This window comes from Bombina bombina, chromosome 1, assembly GCF_027579735.1.
Source record: "Bombina bombina isolate aBomBom1 chromosome 1, aBomBom1.pri, whole genome shotgun sequence".
NCBI lineage: Eukaryota > Metazoa > Chordata > Amphibia > Anura > Bombinatoridae > Bombina > Bombina bombina.
Genome location: NC_069499.1, coordinates 351,427,333 through 351,454,794, shown reverse-complemented (window position 1 = coordinate 351,454,794; position 27,462 = coordinate 351,427,333). Strand labels below are relative to the sequence as shown.

Genomic DNA, 27,462 nt, shown 5'->3' with positions numbered 1-27,462 from the left:
TGTGGCATATGTGAATCATCAGGGTGGGACTCACAGTCCCCTAGCTATTAAAGAAGTATCTCGGATACTTTCTTGGGTGGAATCCAGCTCTTGTCTAATTTCTGTGGTACATATCCCAGGTGTAGACAATTGGGAAGCAGATTATCTCAGCCGTCAGACTTTACATCCGGGGGAGTGGTCTCTCCATCCAGATGTGTTTTTTCAGATTATTCAGATGTGGGGTCTTCCAGAAATAGATCTGATGGCTTCTCATCTAAACAAGAAACTTCCCAGGTAGTTGTCCAGGTCCAGGGATCCTCAGGCGGAGTCGGTGAATGCGTTAGCAGTTCTTTGGTTTTACCAACCTGCTTATATCTTTCGCCTCTAGTTCTTCTTCCAAGAGTGATCTCCAAGATCATCATGGAACAATTGTTTGTGTTTCTGGTAGCACTAGCATGGCCTCGCAGGTTCTGGTATGCGGATCTTGTCCGGATGTCCAGTTGCCAACCTTGGCCACTTCCTTTAAGACCAGACCTTCTGTCTCAAGGACCGTTTTTCCATCAGGATCTCAAATTGTTAAATTTGAAGGTATGGAAATTGAACGCTTAGTGCTTAGTCATAGAGGTTTCTCTGACTTAGTGATTAATACTATGCTACAGGCTCGTAAATCTGTTTCTAGGAAGATTTATTATTGAGTTTGGAAGACTTATATTTCATGGTGTTCTCCTAAATTATACTGACATTCTTTTAGAATTCCTAGAATTTTACAGTTCCTTCAGGATGGTTTGGAAAAAAGCAGAGAAAAGAATTGACAGTAATAGAGCACTCACAAAAAGTCTATCCAAAAAAAATTGACAGTAGGGGCTGTCCAAAAGTGAGTGTAAGTAAAACTTAACATTTATTGAAAATACAATAAAAGTAGGTAACCATAACCTACTAGTGTGGATATATTTAAAACTGAAATTAAAAAAAGGGAAGCTAGCATATCCAACAAAAATGGTGCCAATCTATTAATAACAATAAATTATTAATATCGTAATATAATGCTAAACAGAGTAAGGACAAATATACTTCCGCAGGAGAATACTCAAAAAGACTCACAGATAGCACAACACAAGCTCACTAGAAAAAGAGGATTGACCTCCACACAAATACTCTATCTATGTGCAATACTGGAGCAGTATGAACCTGCCAAAGCATTGAATTCCTAAAGATGTGTGCATGTATTCACAATTGATACAAAAGATACACAACCATATGTATAGAAGGGCAAGGGGAATTGCCACAGATAGCTAAGCTAAGAAGAGCACCTAAAGGTTTGTCTGCAAGTTCCTTGAAGGGACAAATCTCTGCTCTTTCTGTTTTATTTCACAGAAAGATTGCTAAGCTTCCTGATATTCACTGTTTTGTACAGGTTTTGGTCCGTATCAAGCCTGTCATTGAATCAATATCTCCTCCTTGGAGTCTTAATTTGGTTTTGAAGGCTTTATAGGCTCCTCCTTTTGAGCCTATGCATTCTTTGGATATTAAACTACTTTCTTGGAAAGTGTTGTTCCTTTTGGCTATCTCTTCGGCTAGAAGAGTTTCCGAATTATCTTTTTTTCTAAAGTTGTGAATTCTAATAACATTAATAGGGAAATTGTTCTTTGTGTTCTAATCCTAAGAATTCTTTGGAGAAATCCTTACATTCTCTGGATGTTGTAAGAGCTTTAAAATATTATGTCGAAGCTACTAAAAATTTCAGGAAGTCTTCTAGTCTATTTGTTGTCTTTTATGGTTCTAGGAAAGGTCAGAAAGCTTCTGCCGTTTCCTTGGCATCCTGGTTAAAGCTTTTGATTCATCAGACTTATTTGGAGTCGGGTCAGGTGACATCTGTGTTTTAATTAAGGGTATTAATGATCAGTGATCCCCTTTGGCAACATCGCTCATCAGAACAACATTAGGGACAAACAACTTAAAAACAAAGACCAGGGGGCTAAAGGGATAGACTATTCCCTGAAAACTAGGGTTTTATACTGGGTGAATATGACTAGAAAGATATACCTATAGTATTCAAACTCAACTTGATTGTGTCTAAGACACAAACTTTATAGGTCAGATATCTGATGCATAATCAAATTGTAATATACTCCCAGTATAATTCATAAGGGCTGGTAATTCCTGGTTGAAGATTAATGCAAACTGTATTGTAGTTAAATAATTGAGATATCTCTCACTATACTAGGCATTGTAGGTTATACCTCTGACTTCAGTAGAAACATATTATATCAGGTGCTCAGATCCCAAACACACTAATTTGATTGTGTGTACTGGAGTGTCATTCACACAATTCCTTGCATACCACGCTTATTCAGCTTGTAATTCTTTATTGGTTCCCACACATTCATGCATTGTGATAAGAAACTCCTTATTCAGTTGTGATTGGTGCAACTTATTGTTTAAGAATTCCACATACCAGTTCTGAGCTCCTACAATTAATAACGTTTCGGAAGAGACCTAATCTATAACCGTCTCTCTACAAAGTTGTAATTCATATGGCTAAACATCCATTACAATAAATATATATAGCTTGCTAATGAGCAGCTGATCGCCTATAGGTTCAGTTGTTACTCTAAAAAAGTAAATTCACACATCGCTACTAGGCATCAGTTTTCCTAATTTATTGCTTGTTAGAGAACGGTCAATTCTGTCAGTTTGTACTGGAGTTTAGGACATCACTCGTGCCACCTGAAGTTACCCTTAATTCAGACATCACTAGGGAAATGTGTGTATGTGTGTGATATATGCCTGATACACAGGTAATTTTAACATGGTTATAATAAAGTTTCATATTTTAATATGTATATATTTCAAATAAACTCCACAATTTTCCTATATTGTTTAATCAACATTGTGCTCAATTCAGCATAGTGGAGGTATCCCCCACCCCAAAAATTTGCTTGACATCTGTGTTTGTCAGTCTGCCTGCCATCCTGGCTTTACCCATGTGCTTACAGCGTAGCCATTGCTGTATTTTTATAACTTTTTCTAATAAATTAGAAATTTTTTTATTACACCCTATGAGTAACTGCACTCTCTGTTTTTCCTGCTTACTGGCTTTTGTGGTTTGATTCCACGGTACTCTGTTCGTTCAGGAATTCTCTGGTTGACCTTTTCCCGGATCTTCTTCCTATTTGCCGATGCTGTGATTCGGATGTTGCCTGGACCAACGCGACTTGTCTCCTTCAGTTACGTCACTAGCTCATGGACTCTTGCCAATTACATGAAAGAAAACATAATTTATGTAAGAACTTACCTGATAAATTAATTTCTTTTATATTGGCAAGAGTCCATGAGACCCACCCTTTTTATGGTGGTTATGTTTTTTTTTGTATAAAGCACAATTTTATTTCCAGTTCCTTTTCTTGATGCTTTCTACTCCTTTTTCTATCACCCCACTACTTGGCTATTCATTAAACTGAATTGTGGGTGTGGTGAGGGGTGTATTTATAGGCATTTTGAGGGTTGGGAAACTTTGCCCCTCCTGGTAGGATTGTATATCCTATACGTCACTAGCTCATGGACTCATCAGGTAAGTTGTTACATAAATTATGTTTTTGCATGTAAGTTGATATTATGCTTTGTTTTTGAACACTCATGACATGTACATGTTTTAGGTGGCTCTATTAGACCAGGTGGTGTTGGAGGGTCAGGAGGTTACACTCAGAGTTCAAGTGTTGGGCGAGCCAAAACCCATCATTAGTTGGTAAGTGTCCTCTACTTACAAGAACATTTCTTGAAGAAATCGTATTATATTCCTCTTTCAGTAACGTAAATCCATCTATCTAGAACATTGTCTTTCTCGAATAACAAACTATCTGCCTATCTTAGCTTTATTTTATCATTTGTGGCCGTTTTTATTTATAAATAGTTATTTTTGTGTGGACTAGTCCGACACTTCCACATTTCTAAACGTTTCATTTATTTTTCTTCAATGCACAATTTTCTCTTTACAATTTTAATGCCATTTTTCTTTGTCTTTTCTTTTTTCCATCTTTCTTGTTTCAATACATAACTACTATCTTGCTCTCTGGCTTCCCTGACACTGCCCCCACCCCTTCCCTGTGCAGGCTGAAGAATCGGCAGCAGGTGAAGTCTGGTGCCAGATATCATATAACAGAGGGAGAAGGAGGAATCTTTTTATTGGACATTGTGGGGGCAGAGAAACGAGATTCTGGATATTACACCTGCAAAGCAATAAATGAGTATGGAACAAAACAATGTGAAGCTAAGCTAGATGTTCGAGGTAAGTAGTGAGTTAGTGTAAATACTCATCACACATTAGAACCTGGAGAAGGTTTTCCCCTTACTTTATATATTATTACATTTTATTTGTATTTTACAGCATATTTTATGAATATTTGGTTCAAAATATAACTGTCTTTAGGCACAATTGCCAGTGACTTTAAAAGGGATTTTAGATATAAGTCTACAAGCGCAGCTGTTTTGTAGATCACCTTCATGAGAGCTGATTTACAACAGTGCAACTCTTGGCAGGCCCCTCTACCCATTTGCCCACTATAAATGCTACCTCGCATATTGGACCTATGTTTATAGCACTGTGGAATCTGTTGGCGCTCTACAAATAACTGATTACAATACATTCTAGAGTGCACATGCATGCTTTAAACCGGGGCAGACGTGGTGTATATCTTTAACCCCATATTGCAGATAAAGGTTATCTATTATTATATTATCTAATGAGTGTGAGAAAAATAACTAAACTTTAATGAGAATTTTCCAGCTTGAATTAATGAAAGTACAAAGTATAGAAAGCAGCCTCTGAACACATTTGTAAGAGTGAAGAGTTATTACTTGCTCTGTCTATTACCTATTCTTTCCTGCTCTTAAATTAATTAATTATGTCTGGTCATGTATCTACATTTGATTGTCCTGCTATGCCAAAGCTTTTTCCATATCACAGATTTTTGTTATTCTCTTTTTTTTTTCTATTACTAACAAAAACTTTAAGCCATAATGAAGATGATGTGGTTTAGAAAGAGACCTGTTTCAGTTTACATTGTAGTCTTGTAGGAATAAGTTCAACCGTTTCACTTCCAAATCCTATGTAATATGTTGGCTGTATCCTCTGTTTTTATTTGTTGACAGTTGTATTTTATAGTTTCAGTACAACTTTAAATCTAGATATTTTTTTGTCTTGCTTTTAAGTTCTATTGATGATTTCTTTGTGTGCTTAAAATCTTTCCCATTTATATTGGGATAAAGTTTCTAAAATTGCCGGTGAAGCAAGTCATACGTGGCTTGCTTGATATCCATTGCACTTGCTTATTTTAGACCACTAAGAGAAACAGGTATTTTGTTTCATTATGGAATGTATAGGCAGCACATAAAATCCCCTATGCGTAATTTTGACTTGTTTTTTGTCATGTACGTCATGTAAAAAGGTTTTGAATATCATAATACTAAAATATGGACAGCTGTCACGTTAAGAATAAACTGGTACATATCTAAGTAATCTATAGAATTTCTTAATCTGACAGCTTTATAGGTATTGTTTTTATTTGTATCCTAGAGAACAAGTTATTCCTCCTCGTACAAGCCTCTGGTACCAGACAATGGTACAATAACCGCCATATGCTTGGTCTCTTTTTTACATGATATTTCTGCATGTTGCCTATGCCTAAGACTGCGCATTTCCCGGTTCTTGCATGGCACAACTTCTTGCCAGTAACTCACTGCATGTGTGCTTGTACAGATTGCCAAAAGAAAACCTCTAGCCTGAGTGCAACAGCTTATTTTTAACATATCTGAAACAGGAATGTTTTTCATGAAAAAATGGAAGATCACCATGTTGTAAATACCCAAATTCTTCTTATATATTTATTAAGAACTAATAGTTCTGCACTTTTATGATGAGCAATAAGGTTAAAGTTGGGAGGAAGGTTGCAATTTGTTTTATTGTTTTATTGCATTAAAATGGGGAGAACTTAGTTTACACAACTGGAAAATACACCCTTGTTACATGCGCATTCAGCAGTTTCGGATGCTTCAGAATGCGGATGAAGTTGGCCGCTGTGAAAATCCAGATCTTAGTGTGTTGCACTTTCAGAAGTAGAAATCTGGCTTGGAAAATAGCTGAATGCTGCGAGCAGCCACCTTCATCCACATTCTGAAGCATCTGAAACCTCTAAATGCGCAAGCCAACAACCCATTCACTATAATCCTTGACAAATTGTATAAAATGTTAGTATTTTTTTAACCAACTGAAGTTAGTTAAGTTTGACATTTTAAGCTAACTTGGTGCTAAATTGCAAGTGGTGTGCTAACTGTTGTGCACTAGCGATATTGGGTTTATTGCAGCTGTTTGTGCGCATCGGAAATAGCGCACGTATTACATGAAGAAAGTAAACTCGCTTGAGCCCAATTTAATAGCTCACCATCGGAGCTCTGGTCAACTGGCGTCACAAAACACATAAAAAATACATTTAAAAGTACAGTTACACTTTTAATAATACTATCAAATAAAAATTATTTTAAAAAAATTGCATAAAAATTTTATAAGGGCTCAAAAATATGAGGTCTCTGTGTCTCAGGACTGCAAAAGGCTTTAACATACAGATACATACATATACATGTCTAAATATTGTAAATATGTGTGTACAGATGTATTTATCTATTCATATGTGTATATATGTATTTACAGATATATATATATATATATATACATATATACACATATAAACACATAAACACATAAATATATATGTACACATATAAACACATAAATATATATGTACACACATATAGACATATATATATATATATATATATATATATATACATATATACACATATAAACACATAAACACATAAATATATATGTACACACATATAGACATATATATATATATATATATATATATATATATATATATATATATATATATACATATATACACATATAAACACATAAACACATAAATATATATGTACACACATATAGACATATATATATATACATATATACACATATAAACACATAAACACATAAATATATATGTACACACATATAGACATATATATATATATATATACATACATATATACACATATAAACACATAAACACATAAATATATATGTACACATATAAACACATAAATATATATATGTACACATATAAACACATAAATATATATGTACACACATATAGACATATATATATATATATATATATATATATATATATATATATATACATACATACACATATAAACACATAAACACATAAATATATATGTACACATATCTACACATATATAGACATATATATACAAGTGCATTGGATCCCTTTGCAGTTAAGTAGATGAAAACATGTAAAATCATATGTATGCAATATTCATATTTAATAAAGTGTTATACTGTGCATTTACTGTAAATATTTTACAATCCAATGCTCTTCACATAGAGAAATGTGTTCTATGTATTAAAAAATACATATATATATATATATATATATATATATATATATATCTATACCAATATATAATCATCTATCTATCTATCATCTATATATATATATATATATAAATATATATATAAATACATATCGATATAAACTGTTCCAAAATACCATCAGATATATATAGAAATATATATTTATGAATAAATAGAACATATTCTGCTATGTAAAGAACATTGGAATGTGAAATATTTATATTTCATGTTGGGTTTGCGCGTAAAAGGGCGTTAGGATTTTTTCCACTTTTCATGCTCCATTTTTAAATAAAGATAGCAAGAGAACAAAGAATATTTGATAATAGGAGTAAATTAGTAAATTGCTTAAAATTGCATGCTCTATCTGAATCATGAAAGAAAAAAATTGTGTTCAGTATTCCTTTAAGAGGCAGGGTCAGGAAGCCAAAAAACAGGTCTGTCCCGGGAAAAATGGGACAGTTGGCAATGGACTATGAGCTCATCAGTAATATTAAAACCTTAATTTCTTGTTATAGAATGAGCCAGACAGTCAGGGAGGACACAGAAGGTCAAAGAAGGATAACCACATACTTAAAATCAGTTCCAGATCTGCAATACACTAGTGAGACCCAGTTTTGCATAACCAACATGGTTACATTAATATCATTTTTACCTTGTATCTAAGCATATTCTGACAGCCCTCTGATCACATGACTTTGGATTTATTATCTATTGACATACAGCTACTACTGTGTTGTGCTAAATCTTAAATAACTGCTTGGGTGTGAACACAATGTTATCTATATGGCCCACATGAACTATCAGTCTCCTGTTGTGAAAAGCAAATACAAAAGCATGTGATTAAGGGGCTGTCAATAGAGCCTTTGAAACAGGCAGAAATTTAGAGGTTTAAATGTTATAAAGTATATTATTATAACCATGTTGGTTGTGCAAAGCTAGGGAATGGGTAGTAAAGGTGTTACCTATCTTTTTAAACAAGAACAATTTTAATGTAAACTGTCCCTTTAGCCTACACAGCTGGGAGCTTCCTGGTGGCTATATAATTTTCTCTTGTCATTGGCTCTCCAGATGTTTTTAATTGACTTCTAGTGGTGCATTGCTGCTTTGTAGCTGACTTTGAATATGTGTTTAATTCTTTTGCAGGGGTTAAACACACAGCTTATATATGTAGTATTGTAGTAGTATAATGCTTGAGCTTTTATATCTCTTTAAAATGTAGTGGTTCCCCAATACAACATGTTAAAGTTATATTTGCAATTTCAAAATGTAAGTGTAGGTGCTCTTAAGCTAATAGTGACAGTGTTTAACCATTCTAGCTGGAGGAATTGAATCAATTCAATCATACTAAAGTTACCAGCAGGGCTAATGATAAATTCTATGTGAGCTCTAATAAGCTTAGCGAGTGCAATCTAACTCTGTATATGCATAGCTTTTAGGTATGTGTCCTCAGTCTATAACCCCTTATGGACTGGGTATTTCTGACAAAGACTTCCCCAAAAAACAGAGCATTTTTAGCATTTTTGCCATCACTACATTTAAACAGAAATAGAACTTTGTTTTTTTTATTTACCTATCAAAACTATAAATATATATTTTTAGTAGACAACTCAAAGTATTGATCTAGGCCCATTTCATGCCACCATTTCACCGTTAAATGCGATCAAATAAAAAAATCTTTAACTTTTTCACAAACTTTAGGTTTCTCACTGAAATTATTTATATACCGCTTGTGCAATCATGGCACAATCATGGCACAAATGGTTAAAAAAGTTTCTCTGGGATCCATTTTGTTCAGAATTAACATACATATATGGCTTTGCCCATGCTGGTTTGGTTTGGTTATTAGAAGGCCGCTAATTGCAGCTGCGTGCCACATTTCTATTTTTCCCAGCAGTGAAGGGGTTAATCAGGTATCTTTAAAGGTTAATTTTAGCTTTAGTGTAGAGATGACCTTCCCACCTGACACTTCCCAACCCCTGACCCTACCTGGTCCCTCTCAAACAGCTCTCTTCCCTCCCCCAACCCCCACTGGTCACCCCCATCTACACTAAAATTGTTATTGTTTAAAAAGATAGATAATGCCTTTACTACCCATTCCCCAGCTTTGCACAACCAACATTGTTATATTAATATACTTTATAACATTTAAACCTCTAAATTTCTGCCTGTTTCAAAGGCCTCTATTTATCAAGCTGTCAACCGCAAATATGCTGGAATTCCGCAGCGTATTTGTGGCGAGCCTGATTCGCCTTAGTTATCAAAGGCTAGAGACCGGCGAAAGTAGAATTTAGTGACGTAACATACGATCCGCCGGACTCAGTTCGACACAGATCGATGGTTACGTCACTACAGATGTTCCGAACAAAAGTTTGGCACAATCTGACTACTTTTGGAAGTTATCAAGATCCTACCAGGTATGCTCGCCACTTTTCCGGCCCAGCGTACCTGGTTTTCAATCCGCCACCCTGGAGGCGGCTGATGCCATAGGAATCAATGGGAGTCTGATAGCAGCGAAAGCTTATGTTCGCTGCTGCCCGATATCCCATTGATTTCTATGGTAGTGTCTACACCTAACATGTACCCCGAGTCTAAACACCCCTAATCTGCCCCCCCCCTACACTGCCGCCACCTACTTTATACTTATTAACCCCTAAAGCGCCGCTCCCGGAGCCCACCACCACTTTAATAAACGTATTAACCCCTAAACCGCTGCTCCCGGACCCCGCCGCAACTAAATAAAGTTATTAACCCCTAAACCGCCGCTCCCGGACCCCGCTGCCACCTACATTATATTTGTTAACCCCTAATCGTCCCCCCCTACACCGCCACCACCTACATTATATTTATTAACCCCTAATCAGCCCCTCCCTACACCGCTGCCACCTACATTATTTTTATTAACCCCTAATCTGCCCCCCCTACACCGCCGCCACCTACATTATATTTATTAACCCCTAATCAGCCCCCCTACACCGCCGCCACCTACATTATATTTATTAACCCCTAATCTGCCCCTCCCTACACCGCTGCCACCTACACTATATTTATTAACCCCTAATCTGCCCCCCTACACAGCTGCCACTATATTAATTTTATTAACCCCTAAACCTAAGTCTAACCCTAACAGCCCCCCTAACTTAAATATTATTTAAATTAATATAAATAAATTTACTATTATTAACTAAATTATTCCTATTTAAAACTAAATATTTACCAAATAGTGTAGGATACTACAGCCGATAGCACTGACTACTGACACCCCCCAGCCCCCTTTTACCTTCCCTTTTGAATCATCCGTTAGCGAGATTCAAACAATGCCAAGTAGCAAGATTACTGAGGGCGTATGATCTGTTAAATGTGATCTATTACATGCAGTGGACAGGTTTTCTGTCCATCTTTTCTTTGGACTCTACGCTTCATATCCCAACCAGGAATGGTTGTAGAACATCAGAAATTGTGCACCCTTGGACTTTTGGGACTCTAATCATAAAAGTGCACTGAGAACTGTGTTATGAACCCTTAAGATTTCATTTGCAGTGTGGGAGGTGTGCATATCATTATGCCTCTGGGGATTCAAGGAGGATTGATCTCTGTGTGTGCATTATAATTTGAACTGTTACGTTCTTATGATTTTGTCTTTGAATGTCTCATTGGAAAAAGTCGAAAAACATGTAATTATTTGATTATCTTTTAATAAAGCTCTTTGGGGGGGAAAAAAAAAAATTCTGAGCCTAGCCTATAAAGCCCTAAAAATAAAAATAAAAAATAAAAAAAAATATTTACCTATAAAATAAACCCTAAAATAGCTACAATATAATTAATAGGGTTTATTTTTATTTTACAGGCAACTTTGTATTTATTTTAACTAGGTACAATAGTTATTAAATAGTTATTAACTATTTAATAACTACCTAGTTAAAATAAATACAAAAGTACCTGTAAAATAAATCCTAACCTAAGTTAAAATTACACCTAACACTAGAATTAAATAAATTAAATTAATTAACTACAATTACCTTCAATTAAATACAATAAAATAAACTAAAGTACCAAAAAAACCCCACTAAATTACAGAAAATAAAAAAAATAATTGCAAGAATTTTAAACTAATTACACCTAATCTAAGCCCCCTAATAAAATAAATAAGCTCCCCAAAATAATAAAATTCCCTACCCTATACTAAATTACAAATATCCCTTAAAAGGGCCTTTTGCGGGGCATGGCCCCAAAGTAATCAGCTCTTTTACCTGTAAAAAAAGAAATACAACCCCCCCAACATTAAAACTCACCACCCACACACCCAACCCTACTCTAAAACCCACCCAAACCCCCCTTAATAAAACCTAACACTACCCCCTTGAAGATCACCCTACCTTGAGCCGTCTTTACCCAGCCGGGCACAATTGGACCTCCAGAGGGGCAGAAGTCTTCATCCAATCCGGGCAGAAGAGGACCTCCAGACGGGCAGAAGGCTTCATCCAGGTGGCATCTTCTATCTGCATCCATCCGGAGCGCAGCGGGTCCATCTTCAATCCATCAGACGCAGAGCATCCTCTTCCATCGACGTCCTAACGAAGAATGAAGGTTCCTTTAAATGACGTCATCCAAGATGGCGTCCCTTGAATTCCGATTGGCTGATAGGATTCTATCAGCCAATCGGAATTAAGGAAGGAAAAATCCTATTGGCTGATGCAATAAGCCAATAGGATTGAGCTCACATTCTATTGGCTAATTGGAACAGCCAATAGAATGTGAGCTCAATCCTATTGGCTGATTGGATCAGCCAATAGGATTGAACTTCAATCCTATTGACTGATTGCATCACCCAATTGGATTTTTCCTACCTTAATTCCGATTGGCTGATAGAATCCTATCAGCCAATCGGAATTGAAGGGACGTTATCTTGGATGACGTAATTTAAAGGAACCTTCATTCTTCATTAGGACATCGATGGAAGAGGATGCTCCGCGTCGGCTGGATTGAAGATGGACCCGCTCTGCTCCGGATGGATGAAGATAGAAGATGCCGTCTGGATGAAGACTTGTGCCGCTTGGAGGACCTCTTCTGCCCAGATCGGATGAAGACTTCTGCCCCTCTGGAGGTCCACTTGTGCCCGGCTGGGTGAAGATGGCTCAAGGTAGGGTGATCTTCAAGGGGGTAGTGTTAGGTTTTATTATGGGGGGGTTTGGGTGGGTTTTAGAGTAGGGTTGGGTGTGTGGGTGGTGGGTTTTAATGTTGGGGGGTTGTATTTCTTTTTTACAGGTAAAAGAGCTAATTACTTTGGGGCAATGCCCTGCAAAAAGCCCTTTAAGGGCTATTTGTAATTTAGTGTAGGGTAGGAAATTTTATTATTTTGGGGGGCTTTTTTATTTTATTAGGGGGATTAGAGTAGGTGTAATTAGTTTAAAATTCTTGTAATTCTTTTTTATTTTCTGTAATTTAGTTGTTTTTTTTTTTACTTTATTTTATTTTATTGTATTTAATTGTAGGTAATTGTAGTTAATTCATTTAATTTATTTAATTATAGTGTAGTGTTAGGTGTAATTGTAACTTAGGTTAGGATTTATTTTACAGGTACTTTTGTATTTATTTTAGCTAGGTAGTTATTAAATAGTTAATAACTATTTAATAACTATTGTACCTAGTTAAAATAAATGCAAAGTTGCCTGTAAAATAAAAATAAACCCTAAGCTAGCTACAATGTAACTATTAGTTATATTGTAGCTATCTTAGGGTTTATTGTATTGTAGCTATTTTAGGGTTTATTTAAGTATTTCGTTTTAAATAGGAATTATTTATTTAATTATAGTTATTTTATTTAGATGTATTTAAATTATATTTAAGTTAGTGGGTGTTAGAGTTAGAGTTAGACTTAGGTTTAGGGGTTAATAACTTTATTATAGTGGCGGCCGTGTAGGGGGGGCAGATTAGGGGTTAATAAATATAATGTAGGTACAATTAAATACAATAAAATAAACTAAAGTACCAAAAACCCCCCACTAAATTACAGAAAATAAAAAAAATAATTACAAGAATTTTAAACTAATTACACCTAATCTAAGCCCCCTAATAAAATAAATAAGCTCCGCAAAATAATAAAATTCCCTACCCTATACTAAATTACAAATAGCCCTTAAAAGGGCCTTTTGCGGGGCATGGCCCCAAAGTAATCAGCTCTTTTACCTGTAAAAAAAGAAATACAACCCCCCCAACATTAAAACCCACCACCCACACACCCAACCCTACTCTAAAACCCACCCAAACCCCCCTTAATAAAACCTAACACTTACCCCCTTGAAGATCACCCTACCTTGAGCCGTCTTTACCCAGCCGGGCACAAGTGGACCTCCAGAGGGGCAGAAGTCTTCATCCAATCCGGGCAGAAGAGGACCTCCAGACGGGCAGAAGGCTTCATCCAGGTGGCATCTTCTATCTTCATCCATCCGGAGCGCAGCGGGTCCATCTTCAATCCATCAGACGCGGAGCATCCTCTTCCATCAACGTCCTAACGAAGAATGAAGGTTCCTTTAAATGACGTCATCCAAGATGGCGTTCCTTGAATTCCGATTGGCTGATAGGATTCTATCAGCCAATCGGAATTAAGGAAGGAAAAATCCTATTGGCTGATGCAATAAGCCAATAGGATTGAGCTCGCATTCTATTGGCTGATTGGAACAGCCAATAGAATGTGAGCTCAATCCTATTGGCTGATTGGATCAGCCAATAGGATTGAACTTCAATCCTATTGGCTGATTGCATCAGCCAATTGGATTTTTCCTACCTTAATTCCGATTGGCTGATAGAATCCTATAAGCCAATCGGAATTGAAGGGACGTTATCTTGGATGACATCATTTAAAGGAACCTTCATTCTTCATTAGGACATCGATGGAAGAGGATGCTTCGCGTCGGCTGGATTGAAGATGGACCCGCTCCGCTCTGGATGGATGAAGATAGAAGATGCCGTCTGGATGAAGACTTGTGCCGCTTGGAGGACCTCTTCTGCCCAGATCGGATGAAGACTTCTGCCCCTCTGGAGGTCCACTTGTGCCCGGCTGGGTGAAGATGGCTCAAGGTTGGGTGATCTTCAAGGGGGTAGTGTTAGGTTTTATTATGGGGGGTTTGGGTGGGTTTTAGAGTAGGGTTGGGTGTATGGGTGGTGGGTTTTAATGTTGGGGGGGTTGTATTTCTTTTTTTACAGGTAAAAGAGCTAATTACTTTGGGGCAATGCCCTGCAAAAAGCCCTTTTAAGGGCTATTTGTAATTTAGTGTAGGGTAGGAAATTTTATTATTTTGGGGGGCTTTTTTATTTTATTAGGGGGATTAGAGTATGTGTAATTAGTTTAAAATTCTTGTAATTCTTTTTTATTTTCTGTAATTTAGTTTTTGTTTTTTTGTACTTTAGTTTATTTTATTTTATTCTATTTAATTGTAGGTAATTGTAGTTAATTAATTTAATTTATTTAATTATAGTGTAGTGTTAGGTATAATTGTAACTTAGGTTAGGATTTATTTTACAGGTACTTTTGTATTTATTTTAGCTAGGTAGTTATTAAATAGTTAATAACTATTTAATAACTATTGTACCTAGTTAAAATAAATGCAAAGTTGCCTGTAAAATAAAAATAAACCCTAAGCTAGCTACAATGTAACTATTAGTTATATTGTAGCTATCTTAGGGTTTTTTGTATTGTAGCTATTTTAGGGTTTATTTAAGTATTTCGTTTTAAATAGGAATTATTTATTTAATTATAGCTATTTTATTTAGATGTATTTAAATTATATGTAAGTTAGTGGGTGTTAGGGTTAGGGTTAGACTTAGGTTTAGGGGTTAATAACTTTATTATAGTGGCGGCCGTGTAGGGGGGGCAGATTAGGGGTTAATAAATATAATGTAGGTGGCGGTGGGCTCCGGGAGCGGCAGTTTAGGAGTTAAACAATTTATTTAGTTGCGGCGGGGTCTGGGATCGGCAGGATAGGGGTTAATAACTTTATGTAGCTGGCGGCGGTATAGGGGGTTAATAGGTATAATGTAGTCGGCGGGGTCCGGGAGCGGCGGTTTAGGGGTTAATATATTTATTAGAGTTGCAGCGGGGTCCGGGAGCGGCACTTTAGGGGTTAATAACTTTATTTAGTTGCGGGGGGCTCCGGGAGCGGCGGTTTAGGGGGTAAACAGTATAGTATAGTGTGAGTGCTTAATGACAGTATAGCAAGAAAGCTGCGAATAAGCTGAAGAGCAGCGAGATCGATGACTGTTAGTTAACAACAGTCCGCTGCTCATCGCACCGTACTTGGTGCACGGCTTTTTGACAGCTTTCTTGATAAATTTGGCGAACGTATTCAGGTCCGCGGCAGCGATGTTAGGCAATCTTAGGCGAGCGTATTGGGTCCGTCGAATGCAGGTAAGTAGACAGCTTGATAACTAGAGGCCAAAGGCTCTATAGACAGACTCTTAATCACATGCTTTTGTATTTGCTTTTCACAACAGGAGACTGTTAGTTCATGTGGACTATATAGATAACATTGTGTTAACGCCTGAGAAATTATTTAAGATTTAGCACAACACAATACTAAATGCAAGTCAATAGATAATAAATAGTCACAGTCATGTGATCAGGGGGCTGTCAGAAGCTGCTTAGATACAAGGTAATCACAGAGGTAAAATGTATATTAAAATAATTGTGTTGGTTGTGTAAACCTGGGGCATGAGTAATAAAGGGATTATCTATCTTTTAAAAAAAGAAAAAAATTCTATTGTAGACTGTCCCTTTAAGTACTGGCAGACAGTCTGCCAATAAAAAAAATAAAACTTTTTTTTTTTATTACATTTTTTATTTTTTATTTTTTTTTATTTTCCATCTTAATATGAGAAGAGTCCAAAGCTTCAGTCCTTACTTGTGGGAAATATTGAACCTGGCTACCAGGAGGAGACAAAGACACCCCAGCCAAAGGCTTAAATACCTCCCCCACTCCCCTCATCCCCCAGTCATTCTTTGCCTTTCGTCACAGGAGGTTGGCAGAGAAGTGTTAGAAGATACAGAGTAGTTCCTTATGAAGGGTAGTACTCTTCGAGATGGGACTGGAGTTTTAAGTTGTCTTGTCAACCTCTCAGTGAGAGCATTGATGAAATGCAGGGAGACTCATATTAACAGCTCCTTAAAGGGACATGAAACCCAAAATGTTTCTTTCATGTTTCAGATGGAGAATACAATTTGCTTCATTCTTTAGATAGCCTTTGTTTAAGAAATAGCAATGAACATGAGTGAGCCAATCACACGAGGCATCTATGTGCAGCAACCAATCAGCAGCTACTGATATTTAGATATGCTTTAAAACAAAGGATATCAAGAGAATAAAGCAAATTAGATAAAATAATTACATTGGAAAGTTGTTAAAAATTGCATGTTCTTTCTAAATCATGAAAGAAAATTTTTGGGTTTCATGTCCCTTTAAGCAATGAGTGTTGACGAGTTTAGCTGCCTGCTTCTATCACTGAAGTCCATGTCAGGAGCGATACTACAAGACTGTCAAACTTGAGAGGCTGTGTTTCTGATCCACGGCATAGATTCCGGTAAGATCGTTTAATTTTTTATACACATTTGATAACTCCTTTTATCTGAATGGAATCAAGGGTTAATGTCTCCGGAAGGGGATTATTAAACAGGAGGGATTAATCACAAATTTTTATTATCATGTTTATGCTGTGATATGTGTGACATGTAGCTCAGGCAGATGTTGGAACGTACAGGTTTTACATTCACTTTGGAGCGCTGCGCAGCCAGTTAGGCTTGGCACGCTTTTAGTGGTGCAGAGGTGGTCTTGCATGGCGCACCATATGACCGGGTGTGGTCACAGTGATTCTCTTCTTCCTGACCGTGCGGTGTCTGGAGACGAAGCGGTTTCTCTCTTGGGCCTGGGTCATAGGAGGTGGTGAGTGCCCCAGCCATTGGAGGTATAAAGGTGCCTTTTATCTTTGTCTTTAGTCCTTTTTATAAGCACAAGCTATGGAGGACTCTGATACGTTAGAGGGTACTCCCTCTTTACCTAAAGCTAATGCCTGTTTATATTGTGATTAGGCCACGGTATACCCGCCTGCTCAATTATGTTCCACATGCCTTGATAAAGTAATCTTATCAAAGAAAGTTAATATGTTTAGTACTACTGAGCCTTCTACCTCTGAGGAGTCTCTGTCCCGTGAGGTGCGTACCCTATATTAATCTCCTAATACACATGCAGCCTCCTGTAGTACTCCTATTCCTCCATCTGGAGGGGCCCTTTTACCGCCAGACTTTACTGGACAGTTACAGACAGCAGTGTCTGTGGCCTTTAGTGCTTTACCTCGCACTGCTAAGCGCAAGCGAAAGGTTAAATATTGCTATCCTTCCCAGGGGTCATCTACTAGCTTATTGGATTTATCTGATACAAGATTATCCGATTATGAAGACGCCTGTTATACTTCAGAGGATGCTCTGTCTGGGTCGGAATCTGCTGCCTCTAAGCCTCCAGCTGCGGAGGAACCAGACTTTAGATTTAGGATTGAGCACTTACGCTTTCTGCTAAAGGAAGTGTTGGCTACTTTGGAGGTTTCCGAACCTAAATTCCCTGAGGAACCTTTATTCCTAAATTAGATAAGGTCTACGAGGACAGGGTTGTACCACAGACCTTCCCGGTTCCCGTAAATATGGCGAACATTATTAAGAATGAATGGGAAAGTCTCAGTTGTTCTTTTTCCCCTTCTTCTTCCTTTAAAAAATTGTTCCTGGTTCCGGACTCTCATTTGGAGTTGTGGGGTTCCGTCCTTAAGGTAGACTATCTCCACGCTTGCTAAACGCACTACTATCCCACTTGAGGATAGTTTGTCGTCTAAAGAGGAAAAGGTGCCTTTTTACCGCAGTAAGAACAAGCCTAAGGGACCTAAGGGACAAGGTCCTAATTTTTGTTCCTTTCGTTCGGACAAATCCCAGCGTCAGCAGCCCTCTGCAAAGCCGGAGCAGTCCAAGGGAATTTGGAAACCTCCTCAGTCTTGGAATAAATCCAAGCAGAATAAGAAGCCCGCTGATTCAAAGTCGCCATGAAGTGGCGGCCCCTGATCCAGCTTTGGATCTGGTAGGGGGCAGACTGTCACTCTTTTCAGAAGCTTGGTTTGGGGACGTGCAAGACCCGTGGGTACTGGAGGTCATCGCTCAGGGATACAGGATAGGTTTCAAGTCTCATACTCCCAGGGGCAGATTCCTCTTATCAAACCTTTCTTCAAGGCCAGAAAAGAGAGAGGCTTTTCTAGGGTGTGTGAGGGATCTCTCCGCCCTGTTCACCTCCAGCAGAGAGAGGTCTGGGATACTACTCAAACCCTTTTTTGGTCCCAAAGAAGGAAGGTACTTTTCATCCAATTCTGGACATAAAGTGTTTAAACAAACTCCTGTCTGTCCCCTCATTCAAGATGGAGACAATAAGGTCTATTCTTTCTTTAGTCCAGGAAGAACAATTTATCACCACAATTGACCTAAAGGATGCCTACCTTCATGTCCCTATACACAAGGAACACTTCAAGTTCCTAAGATTTGCGTTCCTGGACCAGCACTTCCAGTTCATTGCACTTCCGTTTGGTCTAACTATTGCTCCAAGAGTTTTTACAAAGGTTCTAATGGCTCTGCTCGCAGTGGCCAGAACCAGAGGGATTGCAGTAGCACCGTACTTAGATGAAATTTTGGTTCAAGCACCGTCCTGTCATCTGGAGTTCCTGTGCATGATAATAGACTCCATATCCATGAGGATATTTCTTACAGACCACAGACGTTACAAGCTAACTTCCAATTGTCTTGCCCTCCAGACCTCCTTCAGGCCATCTGTGGCTCGGTGTATGGAGGTAATTGGTCTCATGGTGTCCTGCATGGACATCATCCCCTTTGCCAGATTCCATTTCAGACCTCTTCAGCTCTGCATGCTGAGACAATGGAATGGCAATCATTCAGATCCGTCTCAACAGATTTCTCTGGACAGCCGGTCGAAAGAATCGCTCTCCTGGTGGTTTTGTCCAGATAACCTGTCCCAAGGGACGTCCTTCTTGAGACCATCCTGGGAGATTGTGACTACGGACGCGAGTCTCTCAGGATGGGGAGCTGTTTGGGGTGCCAGGAAGGCACAGGGCCTGTGAACTCAAGAGGAATCCCTCCTCCCGATCAACATCTTGGAACTTCGAGCAATCTTCAATGCTCTGAAGGCTTGGCCCCTTCTGGGTTCGACCCAGTTTATCAGATTCCAATCGGACAACATAAACTCGGTGGCTTACATCAACCTTCAGGGAGGAATGATAAGCTCCCTTGCAATGAGGGAAGTATCTTGGAGGCCCACAGATGTTTGCTTTCAGCAATCCACATTCCGGGTGTGGACAACTGGGAAGCGGATTTTCTCAGCAGGCAATCCTTTCATCCGGGGGAATGGTCTCTCCATCCGAAAGTGTTTGCAGAGATATGCAACAGGTGGGGGACGTCGGAGATAGATCTCATGGCATCTCGTCTTAAATCCAAGCTACCCAGATATGGGTCGAGGTCCAGGGATCCTCAGGCGGAACTAATAGATGCATTAGCAGTGCCTTCGAGGTTCAATCTAATCTACCTTTTCCCGATGTTACCACTTCTTCCTCGTGTAGTGGCCCGCATCAAACAGGAGCAGGTGTCAGTGATACTGATTGCTCCATCGTGGCCGCAAAGGATATGGTTTGCGGATCTAGTGGGGATGTCATCTTCTCCTCCATGGAGGTTACCTTATTGCAGGGATCTGCTGAAACAAGGTCCTTTTGTTCATTAAAATCTAGATTCTTTGAGGCTGACTGCATGGAGATTGAACGCTTAGTCCTAGTCAAGAGAGGTTTTTCTGAGAGAGTTATTGATACTCTCATTCAAGCCCGTAAGCCAGTTATTCATTGCATCTATCAGAAGGTGTGGAGGATCTACTTATTCTGGTGTGAAGAGCGTGGATTTCCCTGGCATGAGGTCAGGGTTTCCAGGATTCTTTCTTTTCTCCAGGATGGTTCAGAGAAGGGCCTTTTCGGCTAGCTCTCTTAAGGGACAGATCTCGGCCCTATCTGTTTTACCGTATAAGAGGCTCGCTGAGCTTCCAGACATCCAGTCTTTTGTTCAGGCTCTGTCTAGAATCAGACCTGTGTTTTGACCTTGTGCTCCTCCTTAGAGTTTAAATCTTGTTCTTAAGGTTTTGCAGAGGGCTCCGTTTGAGCCTATGGCACGGGCCCGACATTAAATTATCATCTTGGAAGGTTCTCTTTTTACTGGCTATTGCCTCGGCACGCAGAGTATCCCATGCTGATAAGGCTGTTCTTTGTACTGGGTTAGGTTTTCTTCCTAAGGTTGTTTCTGATAGCAACATCAATCAAGAGATTGTTGTTCCTTCCCTGTGTCCTAGACCTTCTTCTTCAAAGGAGTGGTTACTTCATAATTTGGATGTGGTTCGGGCCTTGAAGTTCTATCTTCAGGCCACTAAGGAGTTTAGACAGACTTCTTCTTTGTTTGTTGTCTATTCTAGGAAGCATAAAGGGCAGAAAGCCTCGTCCACTTCCTTGTCTTTTTGGTTGATTAGCATTATTCGCTTAGCTTATGAAACAGCGGGACATAAGCCTCCTCAGATGATTAAGGCTCATTCTACTAGAGCAGTGGCTTCATCTTTTGCCTTCAAGAATGAGGCATCTATGGAGCAGATTTGTAAGGCGGCTACCTGGTCCTCCTTACATACCTTTTCAAAATTTTACAAGTTTGACGTTTTTGCTTTGGCTGAAGCATCTTTTGGGAGAAAGGTTTTGCAGGCTCTGGTGCCCTCAGAATAGGGTCCGCCTCTCTTTTTTACTCTCCCGTTTCATTCAGTGTCCTTTAGAGCTTGGGTATATGTTTCCCACAAGTAAGGAATGAAGATGGAAAACATAAATTATGCTTACCAGATAATTTAATTTCCATCTGTATGAGGAGAGTCCATGGCCCCCGACGTTTTCTCCGTTGGGCGGACCAAAATTTGCAGTTCTTCTGGCACCATTTATACCCTGAGATTTTTTCCTACTGTTCCTTGTTCCCTCGGCAGAATGACTGGGGGATAAGGGGAGTGTGGGAGGTATTTAAGCCTTTGGCTGTGGTGTCTTTGCCTCCTCCTGGTGGCCAGCTTCAGTATCTCCCACAAGTAAGGAATGAAGCCATTGACTCTCCTCATACAGATGGAAGTTAAATTATCTGGTAGGCTCTCCCATAACCTTCCAACTTCCCTGATCCCCCAAAATAGCTCTCTAACACTCCCCCTTCTAACTATTGCTGCCATCTTAGGTACTGGCAGCTGTCTGCAAGTACCAATAAACCCCAATTTTGTATGAATTTATTTATTTTTTATTATTTATATCTTATTTTTCCTGTAGTGTAGCTGCCCCCCTCATTACCCTACCCCCTCCCAGATCGATATCCCCCTTCCCAGATCGATATCCCCTCTCCACTATATGGACCCCCCTCTCCATCCTCCTCCCCCCCCCCATCATTCCCCCTGCCGCTCTCGGGAGATATTTTCTGTAGTGTAGCAGTCCAACCTGCTCCCGCCCCCCTGCAGTGATGGGCCGCCCACCCGCCTCCCTTCTAAACCTTCCACACCACCAACGATCGGCACCACCGCTGCCCGATGCAGAGAGGGCCACAGCTGCATTGGTAACTATGCCCGATTGTGGCAGAGAAAAGCCCAGGACTGCAGCGTCGTACAGGGAACGAGGCTGGTCCTTAAGGGTTTAACGACCAGCGTCATACAGGCGATGGCGCTGATCGTTAAGGGATACTGAATCCAAATTTTTTTCTTTCATGATTCAAATAGAGCATGCAATTTTAAGCAACTTTCTAATTTACTCCTATTATCAATTTTGCTTTGTTCTCTTGGCATCTTTATCTGAAAAAGCAGAAATGTAAGCATAGGTGCTGGCCCATTTTTGGTTCAGTACCCTGAATAGTGAATGCTAATTGGTGACTACATTTAGCCACCAATCAGCAAGCTCTACCCAGGTGCTGAACCAAAGATGGGCCGGCTCGTGAGCTTACATTCCTGCTTTTTCAAGAGAATGAAGAAAATTTGATAATATAACCTTATGTTATATCTATGTACCAAAATATATCAATAAAATAATATAAAGTGTTTTTTCAAAGAGGCTTGTATTACATTAGAACAAAGCAAAACAATTGAAATCCACATATTCATTAAATGACTATTAAATGGATATGAAGCACAATTTTGTGTATGGAATTTACTTCTATTATCTAATTTGCTTCATTCTCTTGTTATGCTTTGTTGGAAAGCATACATAGGTCGGCTCAGGAGCAGCAGTGCACTACTGGGAGCTAGCTGCTGATTGGGGTTTGCACATATATGCCTGTTGTCATTGGATCATCCAATATGTGTCTAGTAGTGCATTGCTGCTCCTTCAACAAAGGACACCAAGAGAATAAAGCAAAATTGATAAAAACAGTATGATCTATCTGAATCATGAAATAAACTATTTGGGTTTCATGTCCTTTTCATTTACTGTTTAAAGGGACATGTTACCCATATACTAAATCATTGAAAAGTAGCAGCATACCTGTATAAAGCTGAGTAGAAAAGATCACATGAACATCTCTATTTATCTTCCTTTGTCTTAATTTTTTTTACATAGCAATGGATTTAACCATATTCTAGTGAAATGTCATAGTAAACTTCCTTAAAGGGACAGTCTACTCCAGAATTGTTGTTGTTTAAAAAGATAGATAATCCCTTTATTACCCATTCCCCTGTTTTGCATAACCAACACAGTTATATTAATATACTGTTTACCTCTGATTACCTTGAATCTAAGCCTTTGCAGACTGCCCCCTTATTTCAGTTCATTTGACAGACATGCATTTAGCCTATCAGTGCCCTCTCACTTGTAAATCCACGGGTGTGGTCACAATATTATCTGTATGACACACATGAACTTAAGCCCTCTAGCTATAAAAAACTGGAAAATGCATTGAAATAAGGGGCAGCCTTCAAGGTTTTAGAAATTAGCATATGAGCCTACCTAGGTTTAGCATTTAACGAAGAATACCAAGAGAACAAAGCAAATTTGATGATAAAAGTGTTGGAAAGTTGTTTAAAAATGCATTCCCTATCTGAATCATGAAAGTTTAATTCTGACTAGACTGTCCCTTTAAACAGCACACTTCCTTAAAGTTCTGGAACTAGCATCCTGATTGGATGCTTTAAGTCCATTTATATTGGTATTTGACTACTGAGGAAATTTTAAAGTAACGTATCTGCATTTTTTACATAGAGATGTTCAAATTATAATTTCTAGTCAGCTTTTTACATATATGCTGCATCACTTTCATGCATTTAGGTAATAGGTCCCTTTACGTTTATTTAGATTCTGTTCTTCTTCTTACCACAATCCTCACGCTGTTTAAGTTTATGGCTAAGGTTATATTTGATTAAGGTACTGTTTGGATGTTTAGGGCTAGATTATGAGTGGAGCGCAAACGTTTCCCCTCAAGCGATAAGGGGTTTATCGCGAGGGTTTGCCCTCATCGGGCTTACCGCTCGTATTACATGTTGAAAGTAAACGCGATCAAGTGAGCAAAATCGCCATTTACGCTAGAATGATTACATCGACTTCAGAGCTCTGGTTAACTGTATCTCAAAACATAAAAGTTGCACAAAGCACATAAAAAATACATTACAAAGTACAGTTACACTCATAATATTACCATCTAATAAAAAATATTCAATAATAATATTGCACACGAAAGTTATAAATGATCAAAGATAGGGTGTCTCAGGTGCTAGAAAAAAAGGCAGCCAAAGGGCTTTAACATTGACATACATACATATAAATTTCTAAAGATGTATATGTATGTATATATATATGTCTATATATGTGTACATACTGTATGTATTTATATGTGTATATATGTATTTACAGACATACATACATATAAATTTCTAAAGATGTATATGTATGTATATATATATATATATATATATATATATATATATATATATATATGTCTATATATGTGGACATACTGTATGTATTTATATGTGTATATATGTATTTACAGATATATGTACATATAAAGACATATATACAAGTGCAATGGAGCCCTTTGCTGTTAAGTAGATGAAAACATGTAAAAGCATATTTATGCAATATTCATATTTAATATAGTGTTTAACTATATATTTACTGTAAATATTTCACATTCCAATGTTCTTTACATAAGGGAATATGTTCTATGTATTTCTAAATAGATATTCCTATATATATCTGTATATACTGTAACTATACCTATATATAATAATGTATATATGTAGGTATACATGTATATTGTACCAAAACATCAGATATATGTAGAAATATTTATTTATGAATAAAGAGAACATGTTCTGTTATGTGCAGAACATTGGAATGTGAAATATTAATATTTTCATGTTGGGTTAGCGCAAATGAGAGTATGCAATCGTGTTTGCGTGAGAGTGGGGTGTTAGTTTTTTTTCCACTTTGTTTTCTCTATTGAATTCTATGGGGGAATATGTGAATGCGCACGTGGTATTCTAATTTCAGATTTTTGCGCAAGTTGCGTTACCGCAAGAGTCAAAACAGTTTACTTTCAACTCCTAATTCAAGCGCAACACGACGAGCGCAAAAATCTTACTTCTAGCGCAATTAACGATCAAGTGGGATCGTTCATTTGTGCTCTACTAATAATCTAGCCTTTAAAGTGTAGAAGTTTGTTTCTATTCAATTGTGTTTAACAGGATTTTCAATTACTTACACTAATATGCTTTATTCCACAGAGAGATCCCTGGTGAGGTATTTAATGTACTTTTCTTTAAGGAACATAATACTTATATGCTAAATCAATTGAAAGTGATTCAGTATAACTGTAAAAAGCCAACAAGAAAACATCACCTTAAAACCTCTATGTAAAAAAGAAAGATATTTTACCTCACAATATTAAGTGCTCTATGAATAGTTATATCCTTCTTGAAAAAAAGAAACAATAGCCAACCAGCATCAGCAGTGCTGATGTCGGTCAGACAATAAGTTGAATGCTTCACTTTTATTCTCAATAGTTCTGACTGTATTTAAAAAAAAAAAAAACACTTTTAAAAAAAAATATTTTTGTGCTGCTGCTGGTTTGTAGCAACAGCACTAACTACGTCTTTAACTTAAGTTTAACCCCTTAACGCCATTAGGATGTTCCATGTCATCCTTACTGTGCTGGGCTTTAGCGCCGTAAAGGACGGCATGGAACGTCCTAGCTGTTCTGCTGTACTGAAGCAGCTACAGCTTCCTAACTGGGATCGTGGACTGTAGGGCGTGCCTAGCGTCATAGGCACTCCCCCCAGACCCGATCCCATCATTGAAATCACACGATCACTTGAACAATCACGCTATTTACATTTTTTACTAATTTGTTTACAACGGAACTTTGTTCTGATGTAACAAATTAGTACCATCAGGAAGGGGTTAAGCTGCTGCCCAGCTGCTTCTCTGTTGTCCTTATGACGTACACCACAGGAAATAAGCGGTTAACAATTTTCTGTTAACAAACAAATAATGTCAAATTTTGGCTGAATCAAAACATCACATTAACTAATCTTGTATGAAACTAAAGAAAAAAAAATTCAGCACAAATGATAAATGTCTGGTTGCACCTAAATACTTCACAAAACTATTTTCTGTAAACATAAACAGCTGCACTATACCCATTTGCTATTGGCCGGGAAGAGAGAGCCTGATCTTTACCCAGGATATAGGGTAGATATCATTGTTCTAGCTGCATTAGAATAAGCAAACTACAAATTATACCTTTTTTTAACATGTGTGGCAATCTATCATCTATCTATCATCTACATCTATCTATATATCTATCATCTATCTATCTATCTATCTATCATCTACATCTATCTATCATCTACATCTATATATCTATCATCTATCTATCATCTATCTATCATCTACATCTATCTATCTATCTATCTATCATCTATCTATCATCTACATCTATCTATATATCTATCATCTATCTATCTATCTATCTATCTATCATCTACATCTATCTATATATCTATCATCTATCTATCTATCTATCATCTACATCTATCTATCATCTACATCTATATATCTATCATCTATCTATCATCTATCTATCATCTACATCTATCTATCTATCTATCTATCATCTATCTATCTATCTATCTATCTATCATCTACATCTATCTATCTACCTATCATCTATCTATCCTCTACATCTATCTATCTATCTATCTATCTATCATCTATCTATCATCTACATCTATCTATCTATCATCTATCTATCTATCATCTACATCTATCTATCTATCTATCATCTATCTATCTATCTATCCTCTACATCTATCTATCTATCTATCATCTATCTATCATCTACATCTATCTATCTATCATCTACATCTATCTATCTATCCTCTACATCTATCTATCTATCTATCATCTATCTATCATCTACATCTATCTATCTGTCATCTACATCTATCTATCTATCTATCTATCTATCATCTACATCTATCTATCCTCTACATCTATCTATCTATCTATCTATCTATCTATCTATCTATATCTATCTATCGATCTATCATCTATCTATCATCTACATCTATCTATCATCTACATCTATATATCTATCTATCTATCATCTACATCTATCTATCTATCATCTACATCTATCTATCTATCATCTACATCTATCTATCTATCCTCTACATCTATCTATCTATCTATCTATCATCTATCTATCATCTACATCTATCTATCTATCTATCTATCTATCATCTACATCTATCTATCTATCCTCTACATCTATCTATCTATCTATCTATCTATCTATCTATCATCTACATCTATCTATCCTCTACATCTATCTATCTATCTATCTATCTATCCTCTACATCTATCTATCT

The 27,462-nt window shown here is 37.6% G+C and overlaps 1 protein-coding gene across 4 annotated transcripts in view; it reads left to right on the top strand.

Moving 5' to 3' along the window:
• SPEG (striated muscle enriched protein kinase) overlaps positions 1 to 27,462 on the top strand; it is a 649,794-nt gene that overhangs the window by 323,591 nt on the left and 298,741 nt on the right. For 3 of the 4 annotated variants that reach the window (XM_053698167.1, XM_053698168.1, XM_053698169.1), the window contains 2 exons: positions 3,636 to 3,724; positions 4,089 to 4,264. In XM_053698167.1, the coding sequence (XP_053554142.1) occupies positions 3,636 to 3,724; positions 4,089 to 4,264 (265 nt within the window). Of the gene's footprint in view, positions 1 to 3,635; positions 3,725 to 4,088; positions 4,273 to 27,462 lie in introns of those variants that run through there. The other variant, XM_053698170.1, reaches the window with a different exon arrangement.